The sequence below is a fragment of the Danio aesculapii genome, chromosome 7 (assembly GCF_903798145.1).
Source record: "Danio aesculapii chromosome 7, fDanAes4.1, whole genome shotgun sequence".
Classification (NCBI taxonomy): domain Eukaryota; kingdom Metazoa; phylum Chordata; class Actinopteri; order Cypriniformes; family Danionidae; genus Danio; species Danio aesculapii.
In genome coordinates, this window is record NC_079441.1 from 3716597 (window position 1) to 3731684 (window position 15088).

General features: G+C 37.7%; 1 protein-coding gene across 1 annotated transcript; it reads right to left on the reverse strand.

Moving 5' to 3' along the window:
• Positions 1–2023: 2023 nt before the first annotated feature.
• Positions 2024–5417, reverse strand: LOC130232674 (macrophage mannose receptor 1-like). Its single transcript, XM_056462650.1, has 4 exons — positions 5297–5417; positions 4873–5208; positions 3805–4152; positions 2024–3648 (listed from the first exon to the last, which is right to left on the reverse strand). Exons 1-4 carry the CDS (start codon positions 5331–5333, stop codon positions 3287–3289), a joined length of 1083 nt encoding a protein of 360 aa, XP_056318625.1. The 5' UTR covers positions 5334–5417; the 3' UTR covers positions 2024–3286.
• Between the last annotated feature and the right edge of the window lie 9671 nt (positions 5418–15088).

The following is a 15088-nucleotide window of genomic DNA, read 5'->3' on the forward strand; positions in this document are numbered from 1 at the left end:
TTAACTTTGCTTTCTGGAATTTACCGCAGCCCTTCAGACTTTACAGATATTTACAGACAAATGTTGTGGATTTGATCAGAGCAGCCATGTATGAATACAGAAGAGATACTCAGCTGTCATGAAAACGTATATTAGACAGCAACAGAGAAGGGTGTGTAGTGCTCTACTGTGGTATTTTGTAGCACACTGGATGGAAGTTGATAAATAAGTTAAATGAATGAGTAGATATTTAAATATTTGGAGTAATTTAGCTTTATATATATATATATATATATATATATATATATATATATATATATATATATATATATATATATAGTTGATCTATCAATATATTATATTTAATATGATCTGAATTTCCTCACATTTTATAGGGAACATTGTTACAGAACTTGTCAGTGATATTAAAGAACACCAATTATGGATTATAAAAGGTTCATATTTTGGTTTTGGGAGTTCCCAGCAACAGGCGGATATGCATGCCAGATCAGAAAACACTTCATTGTCTTATAATACAGCCAAGGCTAAAATTATTCACACCTAAAATCTGACTTAAAGTTAATTTTATTCGACCAGTAAGTGCTTTTTTAAACGGTAGTGACACATGCTTCTCCCAAAAGACAGTAAGACGATGCACAAGAGGCATCATTGTGAACAAAAAAAATTCTCAGCTTTTATTTACATTTGAACAACAAGTGGCATTTGTCCAAAATTATGCATACCCTTCTCAAAAATCAATAGAGAAGCCTTTATTGGCTATTACAGCAATCAAACACTTCCTATAATTGATGACCAGCGTTTTTGTATGTCTCCACTGGTATTTTTCCCATTCATCTGCTGAGATGAGCTCCAACTCTTTCAGGTTGGAGGGTCTCTTTGCCATCACGCTGATCTTTAGCTCTTCCACAGATTCTCAATTGGATTTAAGTCAGGACTCTGACTGGGCCACAGCAAAAACGTTAATATTTTTGTCTGATGACCATTTCTTCACCACTTTTGCTGTGTATTTTGGCTCGTTGTCGGTCTGAAATGTCCACTGGTGTTCAAGGCCAAGATTCTTTGCAGACTGACTGATGTTGTTGAAAATGTTCATGTTTGCTCCTTTTTCATGGTGCTATTTACTATCATAAGGTTTCCTGGTCCACCAGCTAAAAAACATATAATGCTCCCACCACCATGTTTGACATTGGGGGAATTATATGAATTCAGATATACTACTCGGCTCACATACTGATTTTAGCGTACTGTATAGTATGGAAGTGTGCGGTTTCAGACTCAGCTCAGGGGTCGCCACAGTGGAATGAACCGCCAGCTTATCCAGCATATGTTTTTTTTTATGCAGCAGATGCCCCTCCAGCTGCAACCCAACACTGGGAAACACCAATACACTCTTGCATCCACACAATACACTACGGCCAATTTAGCTTATTCAATTCCCCTATACCGCATGTCTTTGGACTGTGAGGGAAACGAGCACCCGGAGGAAACCCATGCCAACACGGGGAGAACATGCAAACTCCACACAGAAATGCCAACTCACCCAGCCGGGGCTCAAACCAGCGACCTTCTTACTGTGAGGCAATCATCCTACTCACTGCGCCACTGTGACGCCTATTATTATTATTATTTTCAATAAGATAATTTTAAAAATCCTTAATTACTGCAATATTCAAGTGTTTACTTCTATAACTTTTGCCAGTGTGCAAATGTATCCAAAAAAAGATGGACAGATATAGAGAACTGAAATATGAAACAGAAAGTTTTAGAGTGATAAACTAAAGATGTACTGTGCTGAAAGATGGAGAGCAGATATAGAAGAATCACACATTGTGAGATATATTACAGTAGACTCGACTCTCGACCACATTCAAATAAACATATTTCAAAACAAAAAATATACAGAAGCAGTGATCAACAGTGAAATAAAAAATGCAAATACACCTGAATGAGGAAGAAAAATGAAACGTCTTGTTTAGAGTAATAAACAAATGATGTGATGTGTTTATTGAAGGATAAGAGCAGATCTAGAATAATCACACAGTCTGAAACTGCAGACAGAAACATCAGACTGAGGACAGAAACACACCAGCTCTGAGGTAAGAACACACACATCTACATATTACACTTTAGATATTCTTCATTATTGTGTACTCTGCAATTATATTTCTGTTGAAATTTTTCTTCACTAGAATGGATCTAATTTTTTACATGTGTAGCTGGGCTAATAAGTATAAAATATACAAATGCAAAGTATTAGTGAGCTTCATCAAAACTTTACTTTTTAAAATTACTTTTGTTTATATTTTCTTTTCATAACTATAATGTACTGTATATAGTTTTGGTAGAGAAGTTTTCTATGCGGAAGCATGTTAGCGAACGTTTTATGGAGAGTATGGAATAAAATCACTGTCATTAATATTTCGTGTGTAAATAAAATTCACGCATCCGTAATTATAAAATCGTAAAGAAAAACGAAGCATACTCGTAATTTTACGAGGCTACAATTCCAAAATCTGCGATTAGAACAGACACAGATACGACATTTTCTTTGTCTGTTTGTATATGACTGATAAATTTACCATGGGTGTACTTTACAAACACGAAATACAGTTTCACCACGGACACGAAGTCCTGATTACGAGTACGAATCAAACAGCGATACTTCACTGTCAAAATTACGTCACCGCTGTCACAGGCATTAATAAACAAGCGAGAGTCATCGATTACAACGGCGCGCTTGCTGGACGTTCGAGCTCACACACAATGTCTCAGGTAAGATTTCTGTTATTCCCTCTTTGAGAAATGTCCGTCATGAGCTGTAATAAAGGTTGAGGCTTAATGAGGTCCATTTTCGCTGTGTTTCTTGGACATTTTACTGAATCAAAATTAAGAACGGGCCGAGGATAGAGAGCTAGCATAATGTAAGTTAACGTTACAGGCAGCGAGCGCAGAGTCTCTCAGTGAATCACTGAACTATAACAGGACATCTGTTGATTAAGTCACCATGCAAATTATGTGTTACTAAGAAGGTACATGTACAAAACAAACATTAACTTATTAACTGACCAGCAGGGCTTGTAAAATAAAGCAAAATAACCAGAAAACCTCACTGATTCATCTTACAGATATTGAAGATTCTAAAGAATCAAGATAAATGTGAAAGAAGTTATCACAGATTTGTTATTTTATATGACAGCTGTGCTTTAAGAATAATAATAAAAATAAAAGTGAATCAAAGGAAGGGATCACACAATGATCTTGCATGACAGATGTGTGTTTCCATTCACTAATTTTTGCTGCAGATAAAGTTGAGTCTGTCTGTTTCAGGACGGCTGATCCAGGTCTGATGTCCTCTAGACTGAACTGCTCCAGATCTCACTGTGGGCTCACAGTCCTCCTCTGATGTGCCGTTCCCTGGAGCCCAGTTCTGATAGCACACGGTCTCTCCACTCACCCAGAACCAGATGCCCAAAGCACAGGAGTGACGTAAACCCAACCACACCGCCTCAGTAGACGCCAGTTTAACCACGTTCATCACCTCATACTGCATCTCCACTGACTGAACCGAGACCAGATCCACATGATTCTGTCTGCAGTATCTCAGAGCTTCAGACCACGACAGATTCTGCTGGATCACAATCAGTTGATCTGGACACAAAACAAAGCAGAAACTAGAGAGAGACTGATCAAAAACAACATGCAGAACAAACACTGTGGAGGAATTTGACATGTCAGACATGTAGAGTCAACTTTAAGAGATCTGGAGCTGATGATGGATTGAGTGTGTTTGGAGGATCTGCTCACCTTCATGACACACAAAAGGAAACTGGTGGTCACAAGAAATGTCTATCCATCGTCCCTGGGCATTCTTTTCAACTGCTGTACAGTTTTCATGATCTCTATAATTATTTGGTTCACCAGTATTCCAGTAACTGAATGAGTAGTTACTCTGATCTGACCACTGCCATGAGTTTCTGAACAGACCTATCCAGACATCAGATCCAGATGAGTTCGTGTCATTAATGAACTTCTCCAGCTGTTGATTCTCATTCTGGTTCCTCACACCGACCAGATCAGTGTGATTCTGTCTGCAGTATCTCTGAGCATCTCTCCAGTTCTTCCTCTCATTGACAAACACCAGTCCTCTGCTCACTTTAAGAAAATCAAATGTAAATATTATTTTATAATTTAATTCTTAATCTACCTTGGATGTAAACAGAAGCAGTGGTGAAAGCGTAAGGAAAGCCTGTTGAGTTCATGTTGTTTAATAATATAAGCATGTATACTATTCTAAATCTTTAAAGAATGACCTCTAAAACTATAATTCAACATTGCTTTTCCAGTTCTTTTTGATAAAAGAAAAAGTACATTCATTCATTCATTTTCTTTTCAGCTTAGTCCTTTTATTAATTAGGGGTCCCCACAGCAGAATGAACCACCAACTTATCCAGCATGTGTTTTACGCAGCAGATGCCCTTTCAGCTGCAACCCAACATTGAGAAACACCCATACACTCATTCACACACATACACTACGGTCAAATTAGCTTATTAAATTCCCCTATAGCACATGTGTTTGGACTGTGGGGGAAACCGGAGCACCTAGAGGAAACCCACGCCAACACAGGGAGAACATGCAAACTCCACACACATGCCAGCTGACCCAGCAGGGGCTCAAACCAGCGACCTTCTTGCTGTGAGGCGATTGTGCTACCCACTGCGCCACCGTGTCACCCAGCAAAGTAGGTTTGACCTCAAATTTAAGGATTTTGTTTTGCATTTATACTTAGTTTAGAATGTTTACCATCGTGACGTTTACATTTTTCTTTGAAACTTTTGTTAAGAAATGTTTGTTGTAAGAGTTTGTACTCACTGTTGTAGCAGACAAAAAAACAGACATCGTTGCATGGCCAATCATGCCACTCTCCATTTCTCATAAAAGCACACTCATCTTTGCCGTCTGGTTGTTTATTTCCCCAGTTCAAAAAGAGCATAGGATCACCAGAAGACCACTGCCATCTCCTCTGCAGACCAATCCAGAGACGTACATCATTCACACTCTTCATCAGCTGGATCATGTCGTTCATGTTGTCAACGGTGGCCAGATCTGTGTATTTCTCTCTGCAGTAACTCTGAGCTTCAGTCCATGTCTTGTTCTCATTTATAAAGTGATACTGACGCTGAACACATTCAGATACAGAGCAGAAAACTGTAAAAAAAGACAGGTTTAAAACAGAGGTTTTGGTTTAAAACCTAATAAAAATATAATCCATAAGTGAAACTACGAACACACTCACCAATGAGGAGAAAAGAGAAATGTAGTTTCTGGGCCATTTCTGAGGAAAAAACACATTCAAAACATTAAATTAATCTTTACCCCCATTTGAACGAGGCTAGTTTTCCAAAAGATTTCCAATTCTTTTCACTCTGTTTGTCATTCATCTATGAATTCAAATGGGACTAACATTTCCGTGTTAATTACAGAGGTAGGAGTGTCTGTGTTTTACATGTGGGCATTGCACAGGACAACATGTTCAGGATATGTAAAACTACATATCAGGAATGTAGTTGAATAACTGCCATTGAACACATTTTATCAAATGTATTTTGAAATAGTAGATTTACATGTAAGCACTTTGAAATGTAAAGTAAAACACTAAATGTATGTAAAAAAGTTTAAAACATAACAAAATTTTAATATGATAGTTTTATAGAACTTTATATAGTAAACCCTCTCTAATATATATAGGTTTTAACATAATTTTCACATTATGTAATTGATTGAAAAATGAAAGTACTTTTACCTGCAACTGATTTTACAGAAGTCAGTCTAAACCAGGCCTTCTCAAACTTGGTTCTGGAGGGCCGGTGTCCTGCAGATTTTGGCTCCTACTTGCCTCAACTCACCTGTAAGGATTCTTGTAGAAAGCTTAGTAAAGCTACGGTCACACTGGGCTTTGTGTGTGCGAAATTCTGTCGTGCGGTGCTGCGAAAAGGGGCGGGATTAAACAAGATGATTCGACATTTTAAAAAGCCAGCGATTTGCTCCATGTTTTACATTTCTGTCCAGAGAGGTCCTGTTTTGACCCTCGATTGGTCTCACGCAGTCAAGTGATGCGATTTCGCAGGTCAGAGTTCACCAAGCTTGAACTTTGCACCGCAGCGACATGCGAAACTTGACGCATGACCTTGCGTTTCCGGTCTGACGCATTCGCGTGCGTATGAATGGAAGTCTATGGGAGGAAAAGCCCAGTGTGACCGCAGCTTAAGAGATTGATTAGCTATCCCAGGTGTGTCTGATTGGGGTTCGAGCTAAAATCTGCAGGACACCGGATCTCCAGGACCAAGATAGAGAATCTCTGGTCTAAACCATTTAATTGATTTGACTCTTCTTGTTAAAATCATCTTTTTTTTACTACTTTGCAGCATAGCATCTACATCCATTACTGAACACCTAAATACTGGCACACTAGAGATAGTACGGCACTTCACATTGACCAAAACACACAAGAAAAGGCAATTACAGACATTCACATTCGTACAGGATTAGATTTCTCATAGGACTACAGAGTTGAAAAACAGTAAGTAATTTGCTCTGGAATTTGTACAGAGGTTGTGTGAGAAAAGAAAGACATGCCAGATTCACAATGTATGTCTGTGAAACAGAGATTTCTCTAATGTCCCCCAGAAAAAGTAGAGGACTACTGCGAATATGGCTAGAACATGATCATTATATAAAATAATGTTATCAGTCAATAGCATAACTATGTGAAAATCTGAATAATTCTGATTAAAGTCTGTAGATATATGTGTTTTTACCTCAGAGGTAGTGTGTTTCTGTCCTCAGTCTGATGTTTCTGTCTGATGCTTCAGACTATTTGATTATTTTATATGATGTTATTCCTCCAAACAGAGGCCTTTCTTCCTCATTCATTAATTCTTCATTTGCATATTTTTTCTGTGTTGGTCTTTGTTACTGTTCTTCCTAGGAAGCATATTAATTTGAATATAGTTGAGAGTCCAAAGTCTAGGGTGACACAGAGGCGCAGTGGATAGCATGATCGCCTCACAGCAAGAAGGTCGCTGGTTCCAGCCTTGGCTGGGTCAGTTGGCGTTTTTATGTGGAGTTTGCATGTTCTCCCTGTGTTGGTGTGGGTTTCCTCCGGGTGCTCTGGTTTCCCCCACACGTCCAAAGACATGCTGTAATATCTCAACACTTTATCACATCCTCCAAGCCACTAGGTGGTGCAGTCATATTGCCCTATACTCCTCCACATTAGATGGCAGTAGTGACTCTTGTTCCTTCAAACTCGCCTGTAATCAGCCTAATCACCACCACCTGCTCTTTGCTCTATATAAGACTGTTTTGGATCCTGCTCTGTGTTCAGTCAGGAACCCTACTTTTAGCTGCCTCGTCCAGTGTCCAGTGTCCAGTGTCCAGTTAAGTTGTTCTCAAGAGCTTTGCTTGCTATGTTCTTATTTGATTGTTCTGAGATCCTCGTGTCTGTTTTATTTTGTATGTATTTGAGGTAGCTCGGCTTTCCTATTTTTGTTGTACTTTCTCAACCCTGGCTGTAGAGGGATATTGTCTCCTTTTGGTCTCTTCAGTAAAGACTGTATTATTTTTGGAATGCTTGCATTGTGGAATAACTTTGTTCCTCCTCTGCTCTTGGTCCACCAGTTGCTGACTTTGCTCATGTAGTAAGAACTACTGCTAAATACACCGTAGACCCGAGTTCAATCCCCGCTCAGACCCTTACACATGCGCTATAGGGGAATTGGGTATGTTAAATTGGCCATAGTGTATGTGTGTTTCCCAGTGTTGGGTTGCAGTTGGAAGGGCATCTGCTGCGTAGAACATATGCTGGATAAGTTGGCGGTTCATTCTGCTGTGGCAACTCCAGATTTAAAAAGGGACTAAGCCGAAAAGAAAATGAACTAATCCAAAATCTGTTATAACTAATACACTTTTTAAACATAAGATCAGGTGAAGTATAACATTGATAATATATTGTTACATTATTATATGAACCTAATCTGTTTTTGTGTAACACTGGAATAACGGTTCGGTACTGATACAGTACAGATGTAATAAGCAACATATCTCCAGTACTTGCCTTTTCTGTTTATTTTGAACAGACAAAAGTGTTTTGACACAATCAGCTACGTGAATAGTTTTTTATGCAAAAGTATGTTATAATTAAGAAACTACGTATTAAACTTTTAAAGCTTAAGCTCAGCTCTCTCCTAAAACAACAGAACAAACCATAATTGTGTATTAAATTCAAGATTATGAAGCTTCAAACCTGAAATCTCTTTTAATGAAAATGCTGCACTGTGTCCATCCATAGCAGGTGCAGCAAACAACAACAACAACAACTGTTACGTGTGTGCATGTAGAGAAGGCACTCTCTTATTCACAGACTGACTTACGAGCTCAAAATAACATGAGCTAATAATAAATTGTATTTTCATTGTTTACAGATATGTGTAACTGTTATACACAAGTCTTTTGCAGCATTGTGTTTTTAGCAAATAGCAACCTCCTGCTTTCCCTCGGGAAGCCAATACGGAAGTAGCTAAATTGCAAATTATCGACTCCCCTTTAGGGGCTGGCTCTAAGAAATCCAGGTGATTTCTGACTGCAATGGTAAATTTGCCATTTTTACAGCTGATAAAAACATGTTTACAGCCTGGTACAAAAGATGGCTTTGGTGCATAAAGCTACGATTACCCTTCATGACAACTGTAAGGGGGGTGAATTTTTTTATATATATATATATATATATATATATATATATATATATATATATATATATATATATATATATATATATATATATATATATATATATATATATATATATATATATATATATATATATACTCATCCCTTTCATTTTTATTTAGTTATATTAATTCTGCATAAAGGCGTGGTCACTTGAGTGACATGCCTTTACAGCTAGGGCTACACCTAAAAAGCCTTTCTCGGGTGTTCACTTAGCTACAACTTGTCTGCATTTTTACTCCACCCTGCTATACCTGGTTGACCTAAACAAAAGAACCATTCTTTGCTCTCATTGTTGCGATCGGCAGTGGTGTTGTCTCTGCTGGCGATTACTTCCTGTAATCCATTGTAAAAACCAGCTATGTTTTCTCTGTTGGAGATTACTTCCTTATTGAACTACAACTCTCAGAACTCTTTGTGCTTATCACTCCTGCCTCTGCTGACAGCTATTGGGACACACACTCACAGCTGAAACTCTGTGTCCACCGTGTGAGTTCGCCTCTTAGCTGTAGCCATCTTGGGAGTTCTTATGCTGCAGTCGACCATTTTGTGAGTGGCAATTCCTACAACCTGCGGGTATTGCTGTTGGGTGGCGCTGGAGGCCATTTTGTGAGTGGCAAATCCTACAGCCCCAGGTCTTGCTATTGTAGGTGACAGGAGTATTGGTGATGCCAGCACGATTGTTGTGGTGGTCTATCCAGCAAGCCCCATTGTCAGCAGGTCGTGCTGTACACTGATTTTCAAATAGTCCTCATAATAGTCTCACGGTTCGTTACGATTTTCATGCCTACGGTTCAATTCGATATCATGGTGCATTGACGGTGCTTTCCATACACAGTGTTATATTTTCTTCACAGCATAATTCTTGTATTAAAATGTATAAATATATTTATATACTAATTTTAATAAAATTATCATTTTAATACAAAGAGTCGGATATATATATATATATATATATATATATATATATATATATATACTCTACCTTTTTAAAAACACGAGCATTTATAGCAAATAATATCCCGCTCGCTCTCTGATCCTAGTCTACCAAGTTCTCTTACACCCCTTTGATTGGTCAGACCCTCAACAAAAACGGCTGCGATTGGCTCTTGCACGCTGCACTCTTCACAAATGAGTGACACTGATAAGCGGCACGCGGCAGCGGCGATCACAGCTGATCCATGATAGACACTGTGGAGAAAACTCTGCAGGCTCGTGTCTGTATCGCTGTAAAACAGCCGAGAGGAGAGGAAAAGTCACGCCAGCAGGTCAAATGGGCCCACAGTGAGTGAGAGAGAGAGAATGTAGTAGTTTCATTCTCTCAATCGCAGTGCAATAGGGGCTTCTGCTGTAAGTGTCAGTGAAAGACTGATCCAGCAAACACACGCACAGTTTCTGCGTTTTTTAGTTGGAGCGTTGTAAATACTCATACTCGCCTCCCTCGCCATAGTAAGCTACGGCGACATAGCACATATGAGATAAATGACATAAGTACACAATAACCAGTTAAGATTATTACTGAACCGATACCGAATTGTCCGTGTCTGCATCGTGGTGCACCGAAAAAATAATTAATTTTGACACCCCTAGTCCTGGATGTGATTCTCGAGGGAGCTGTTACCTTGCTGTAGACCGACCAATAAAAACGCTGGACCCATTTTTCTGGCTGAGTCTTCTGTAATGTCACAGTGGACTGTGGAAAATGGAGTGAGGATCCTTTTGCAGGTTTCATTAAACAGAATGGTCAGGCAGCCAATGGTAAATACAGGAACAAACAGAAGTGTAAGGGCAATACAGAGCCATATGTATGAGTGTGTAGTCAGTCATTACGCAGCATCAGCTGTGGGAGTGCAATCAATGGTGACTTGGAGCAGGTGTGTGTGTGTTGCATGACTGGATCTGTAGTTCATTTTGAGGCAGGATTGTAGTTCGTGTGAAATGAGAATGGTGGTTAGACCTCTGGTGATCCAGACAGAATCCTCAACATTTTAGGAGATTTAGAAATCAATTTTTAGTCCCCAAAACAGGACATATCTATAGAAAAAGGATGCATCGTCATCCTTTATTTCACTGCTGAAATTCATACCTTTAACTGTCCAGACACTTTTAGATGTGGATAAGAAACTCTGTACAAACTCATGAGACCATTTGCTGTTCAAATGATAATCTAAATACACAGTAGATAATATTTAATATTCAAGGTTAAAGATCTGTTGTAGGGTTTGACACAGAAGCACATTGTTGTTTACTGACGCCAAGAGATGACGGCAACAGGAAAAACAAATGAGGAAAGCTAAAACCAAGATAGCATTAAACCACACACCAGGATGTTTCCAATGAATTCTTGTTGAAGTTTTCATGTATTGGAAGCTCTGATAAACCTGATAGGACATTCAGGCCTTACTGACAATTGTTTTATCTTAACTATTTATTACTCCACATATTGCTTTATGTTGTTGTAGGGATGGGTTTTAAAACCACAGCGGTTCGAACTGTAGTTCTGCCGAATGGGCAGTATTAATAGTTATAAATGTGGTAGAGCGTTGATATTATGTGATTATATTGTATTGTAATATGGAATAGTTAAGTGTTGATGTTAAATCAAAAGTAATTCACAAATACTTAAAAATGAGATGATTTAATGACAATAATTCTCTATGGTTACAACTGAATTAGTTACAAAATAACTGTATAAAATGATCAAATATGAAATGATAAAGCATATGATATAAATTGTACCCAGCTTAAATGTAAAATTAAAGTTACCAGAGGTAGAAGGAGAGATACAGAAGGAGGGAGAGAGACAAAGAGAGCAGGCCCAGAAGTTAGCCTGACTGGAGTAGAGTCAGAGAAGATAGACTCCAGAGAAGGAGAGGGTAGAGGAGGAAAGCAGACCAGGAAAAGACAGGCCAGGAAAAGAAAAGAGGCAGAGCAGCGTTTTACCACCTATTTTGTATCTTTCTTGACCATGTGACTAAAGCCCAAATGCTGAGACATTCAAACTGACCAATCAACATGTGACCACGTCGTAAAACCCCCAAAGTCCACATACCAGGCCCTGATCTTATCAGTATCTGCCTTTGGAGTCAGTATGGACCTTCTTGAGTCAAAATACATGTTTTGTCATGTAAACAAACGCATATAATAATTTAGCCTCTTACATTGTTTATCATTTTAGTTTAATTAATATCAGTTTTGTGGTGAAGCATCCCAGCAAATATTTGGACGTCCGATTACCGTTGAAAAGACATTGCTCTGTCACCTCCCGTCATGGTTGAAAAGTAGTACCAAAATGAAAATCCAACCGACGTCTTTTACGTCATCTGGCCGTGAATCGCACGTCTTTTCTACACGGTCTCTGTATGTCGAAATATATCATGTTCTAGACGTTTGTGCCATATTCTGGTTGTTTATAAAAAGTGTAGCTGCATAAATTAAGCGTTTTAATAGCCTTATTATACATATAAAATAATCAAACTTATTATTTAAAGCTGTGAAATGCACGATTTCGGTCCAGTTATACCTAAACATCTTTATAACGTTGTAATCATGTGTACATCATAATTATTACATTATTTGACGAATTATTTGTGCATATTAGTAGTTTTAACATAGTAACAGATTTACATTATTGTTAAATAGACACATATAATAAGAATAAAACAACAACAAAACAGAAATCTGGACAACACAAGTGAAATGTTATTTTAGAGTCTTTATTTCTACTATCTTCCAGCTCTTCCTGGAAAGTGCTCGCTGTGTTCCTCCAGTGCTGCATCTTTTTCTGTGTCTGTAGCATCTGCACTCCATCACTTCACAGCATCTGAGGAGGGAAAATATGATTTTATATGATCCTAAAAACTTACAATAGACCAAGGATTATTTTCATGCCCATATTTACCCATATCCATAGGTTTGTGACAAGCAAAGACTGCCATTCATGACTTACACTGAAATTACAATTTTTAATTTTATGATTTCAGTCTGGCTGATAGCCTGAATCTGTACAAACATTTTAAAACAACTGAGCATGTCTATAAGGAGATATACAATAATACATAACAGATTAAATCCAGAATTCAAGTAATATCAAAGGCTGAGTTAATAAAATATATTATCCTAAAATATTATGCAGAAATAAACCCAAACAATGCGAGATAAATATGTACCTGTTTATCACCCTTTTAATCAGGCTTGGGACAGAACATCCACTAACTCCGGACAGTTGCAGAACCTAGATGTGACGCCAGAATCACAGTCAGAGTGATCCAGACAGACAGAGACACACATTCTGTCACTTTTCAAACATACACAGATCCAGTTCTTCTCTTTAGCTTTGATGGACACTTCCCTGATCTCACTCTCAGAATCCAGTCTCTTACAGAACATGTAGACCTGCTGGAGTCCACATCGACTATAGCTTTAACTGAGCAGCAGCTAACATCAGGCTTTTGATAATGTGAACTTTTCTTGTTTAATTTGTTTACTAAAGCCTTTTATCAGGATATGCAGTAATAATATCACAATATTCACCACAGGTATAAAAACTACTGTTGTGTATTTTAATATTTTATACAGATGTTTAAAAATTTAATTGCAAATGCATTATAAAATACAGCTGGTAACAGGTCTAGTTTGAGTTATTGTGTTAAAATCAATAGTGAGAAACATTCATATCACAGTTACTATATTAATGTTAGTTAGAAAACAATTTATTTATGTATTAGCTTATAATGAATAATAATACTATACATTTTCAAATAATATCTCATGCACGTCACAGGCCAGATTAACATGAAAATATGTGTGAAAATAAAGAGCAGGCTAAGTAGTCCAGCACGTGGTTAAATCGTGTTTTTGAGCATTGTTTGACACTACAGGATCTAGGTTTGCAAATATGAACTCAGAATTTCTGAAATGCACTTAAACATTCAACAAGTCTCACCTCCACTGGCGTGTCCTCAGGGAGTGGGATTACAAAGCATCATTTGCACTGGAGACAATTCTACATAGACAAACAAAACAACAGTGAGAAAGGTAATAATGAAATTATTTTATGAACAGCAAATAAACAAATGCAAAGCCTTATATTGTATGATTCTGCCAGTCGGCCTGGAGAAAGAGTCTTAAATTCTGTCTGACAGATGACTGACTGTTATTGACCCTGCAAGACAAATTTGAACCTTAATACAGTTTAATAATTACAGTACAAAAACTATTTTACAGGAGCCGTTTTTATCTGCTAAATCTCCACATGAGCTGATAACAGCTACATACATATATTTAACATTTTACGTTAACTGTAAAATTATTAAGTAAATATTTTTTTAGATACAGGTTCAGAAGTTTTGCTCTCATTGTTAATGACAGCCTATTGTAGGCTAAACAGAATCATTAATACTGGTATTGTATGAAATGCTAGAGACGTGTCTACAATATAATGACATGTATAGCCTTTTGTTAGGATTTCTAACAAATTGGTGTATTATTATTACTATTAAAATGTTTTATTTCTACAGTATTTCACTACAAACTCACCTGAAATGGTCATTTGCAGCTCTGACTGAACATGGAGCAGGTGGATGATGGGCAGAGATGCTGGAAAACATGTTGGCCAGCCGTCCTTGAGGACCAGTGTACAGAGCCCTGATAAACGACACAATATTCCTGTAATAACATGACATGTTGCTCAAACTTGACGATTGACTTTTAGCATAACGGCTAATTTTTGCCTAATCAAAACAACTCCACATTGCTGCTGACAATGTGCATCATTTATTTCAGTTCCTTTGTGTAAACCTCAATAATATTAACAAAATAATACAAACAGTACTTACACGGTAGCAGGTTTGTAATAATTGTCCATCTTTTCGCCGCGTCCACATGTTCTCCTGATGCTGGACAAACCAGGAAGAAATTTGAAAACTGCGCTCTAGAATCCCACGAGATTACGTTAGTCCTATCGCGAGATTTGTTAGCGTTTGGTGCAAAAATAGAAATAAAATTGCCTTATGGTTTTAGAAACAGTGACTTTACAATCACTTAACCGCACAGGGCACTTTATGAATGTAATTGGTCAGATGACAAGACGTAAATTAAAGTGATTTCTGTATTTCATAAAGATATATCTGTTTTTAATTAGTTTAGATACCTAAAGTCTGTCCACAACTTCTTAAAACCCACTTGGGACACCCATATATTAAGTATATACCCAGATGTAAGTGCAATGCTCTTGCATATTTCATAATTTCATCGAGGGTAATGATGGACTACAAATGCACGTGTAAAGGACGCAATTTGT

Excerpts from the sequence above, each read along its gene's own strand:
- LOC130232674 (XM_056462650.1), bottom strand. The coding sequence starts at position 5,333 with ATGGCCCAGAAACTACATTTCTCTTTTCTCCTCATTG. Across the intron at positions 4,153-4,872 it reads TTTTTTTGTCTGCTACAACA|TGAGCAGAGGACTGGTGTTT; the intron begins GTGAGTACAAAC and ends ATTTTCTTAAAG. Across the intron at positions 3,649-3,804 it reads TCCTTTTGTGTGTCATGAAG|ATCAACTGATTGTGATCCAG; the intron begins GTGAGCAGATCC and ends TTTTGTGTCCAG.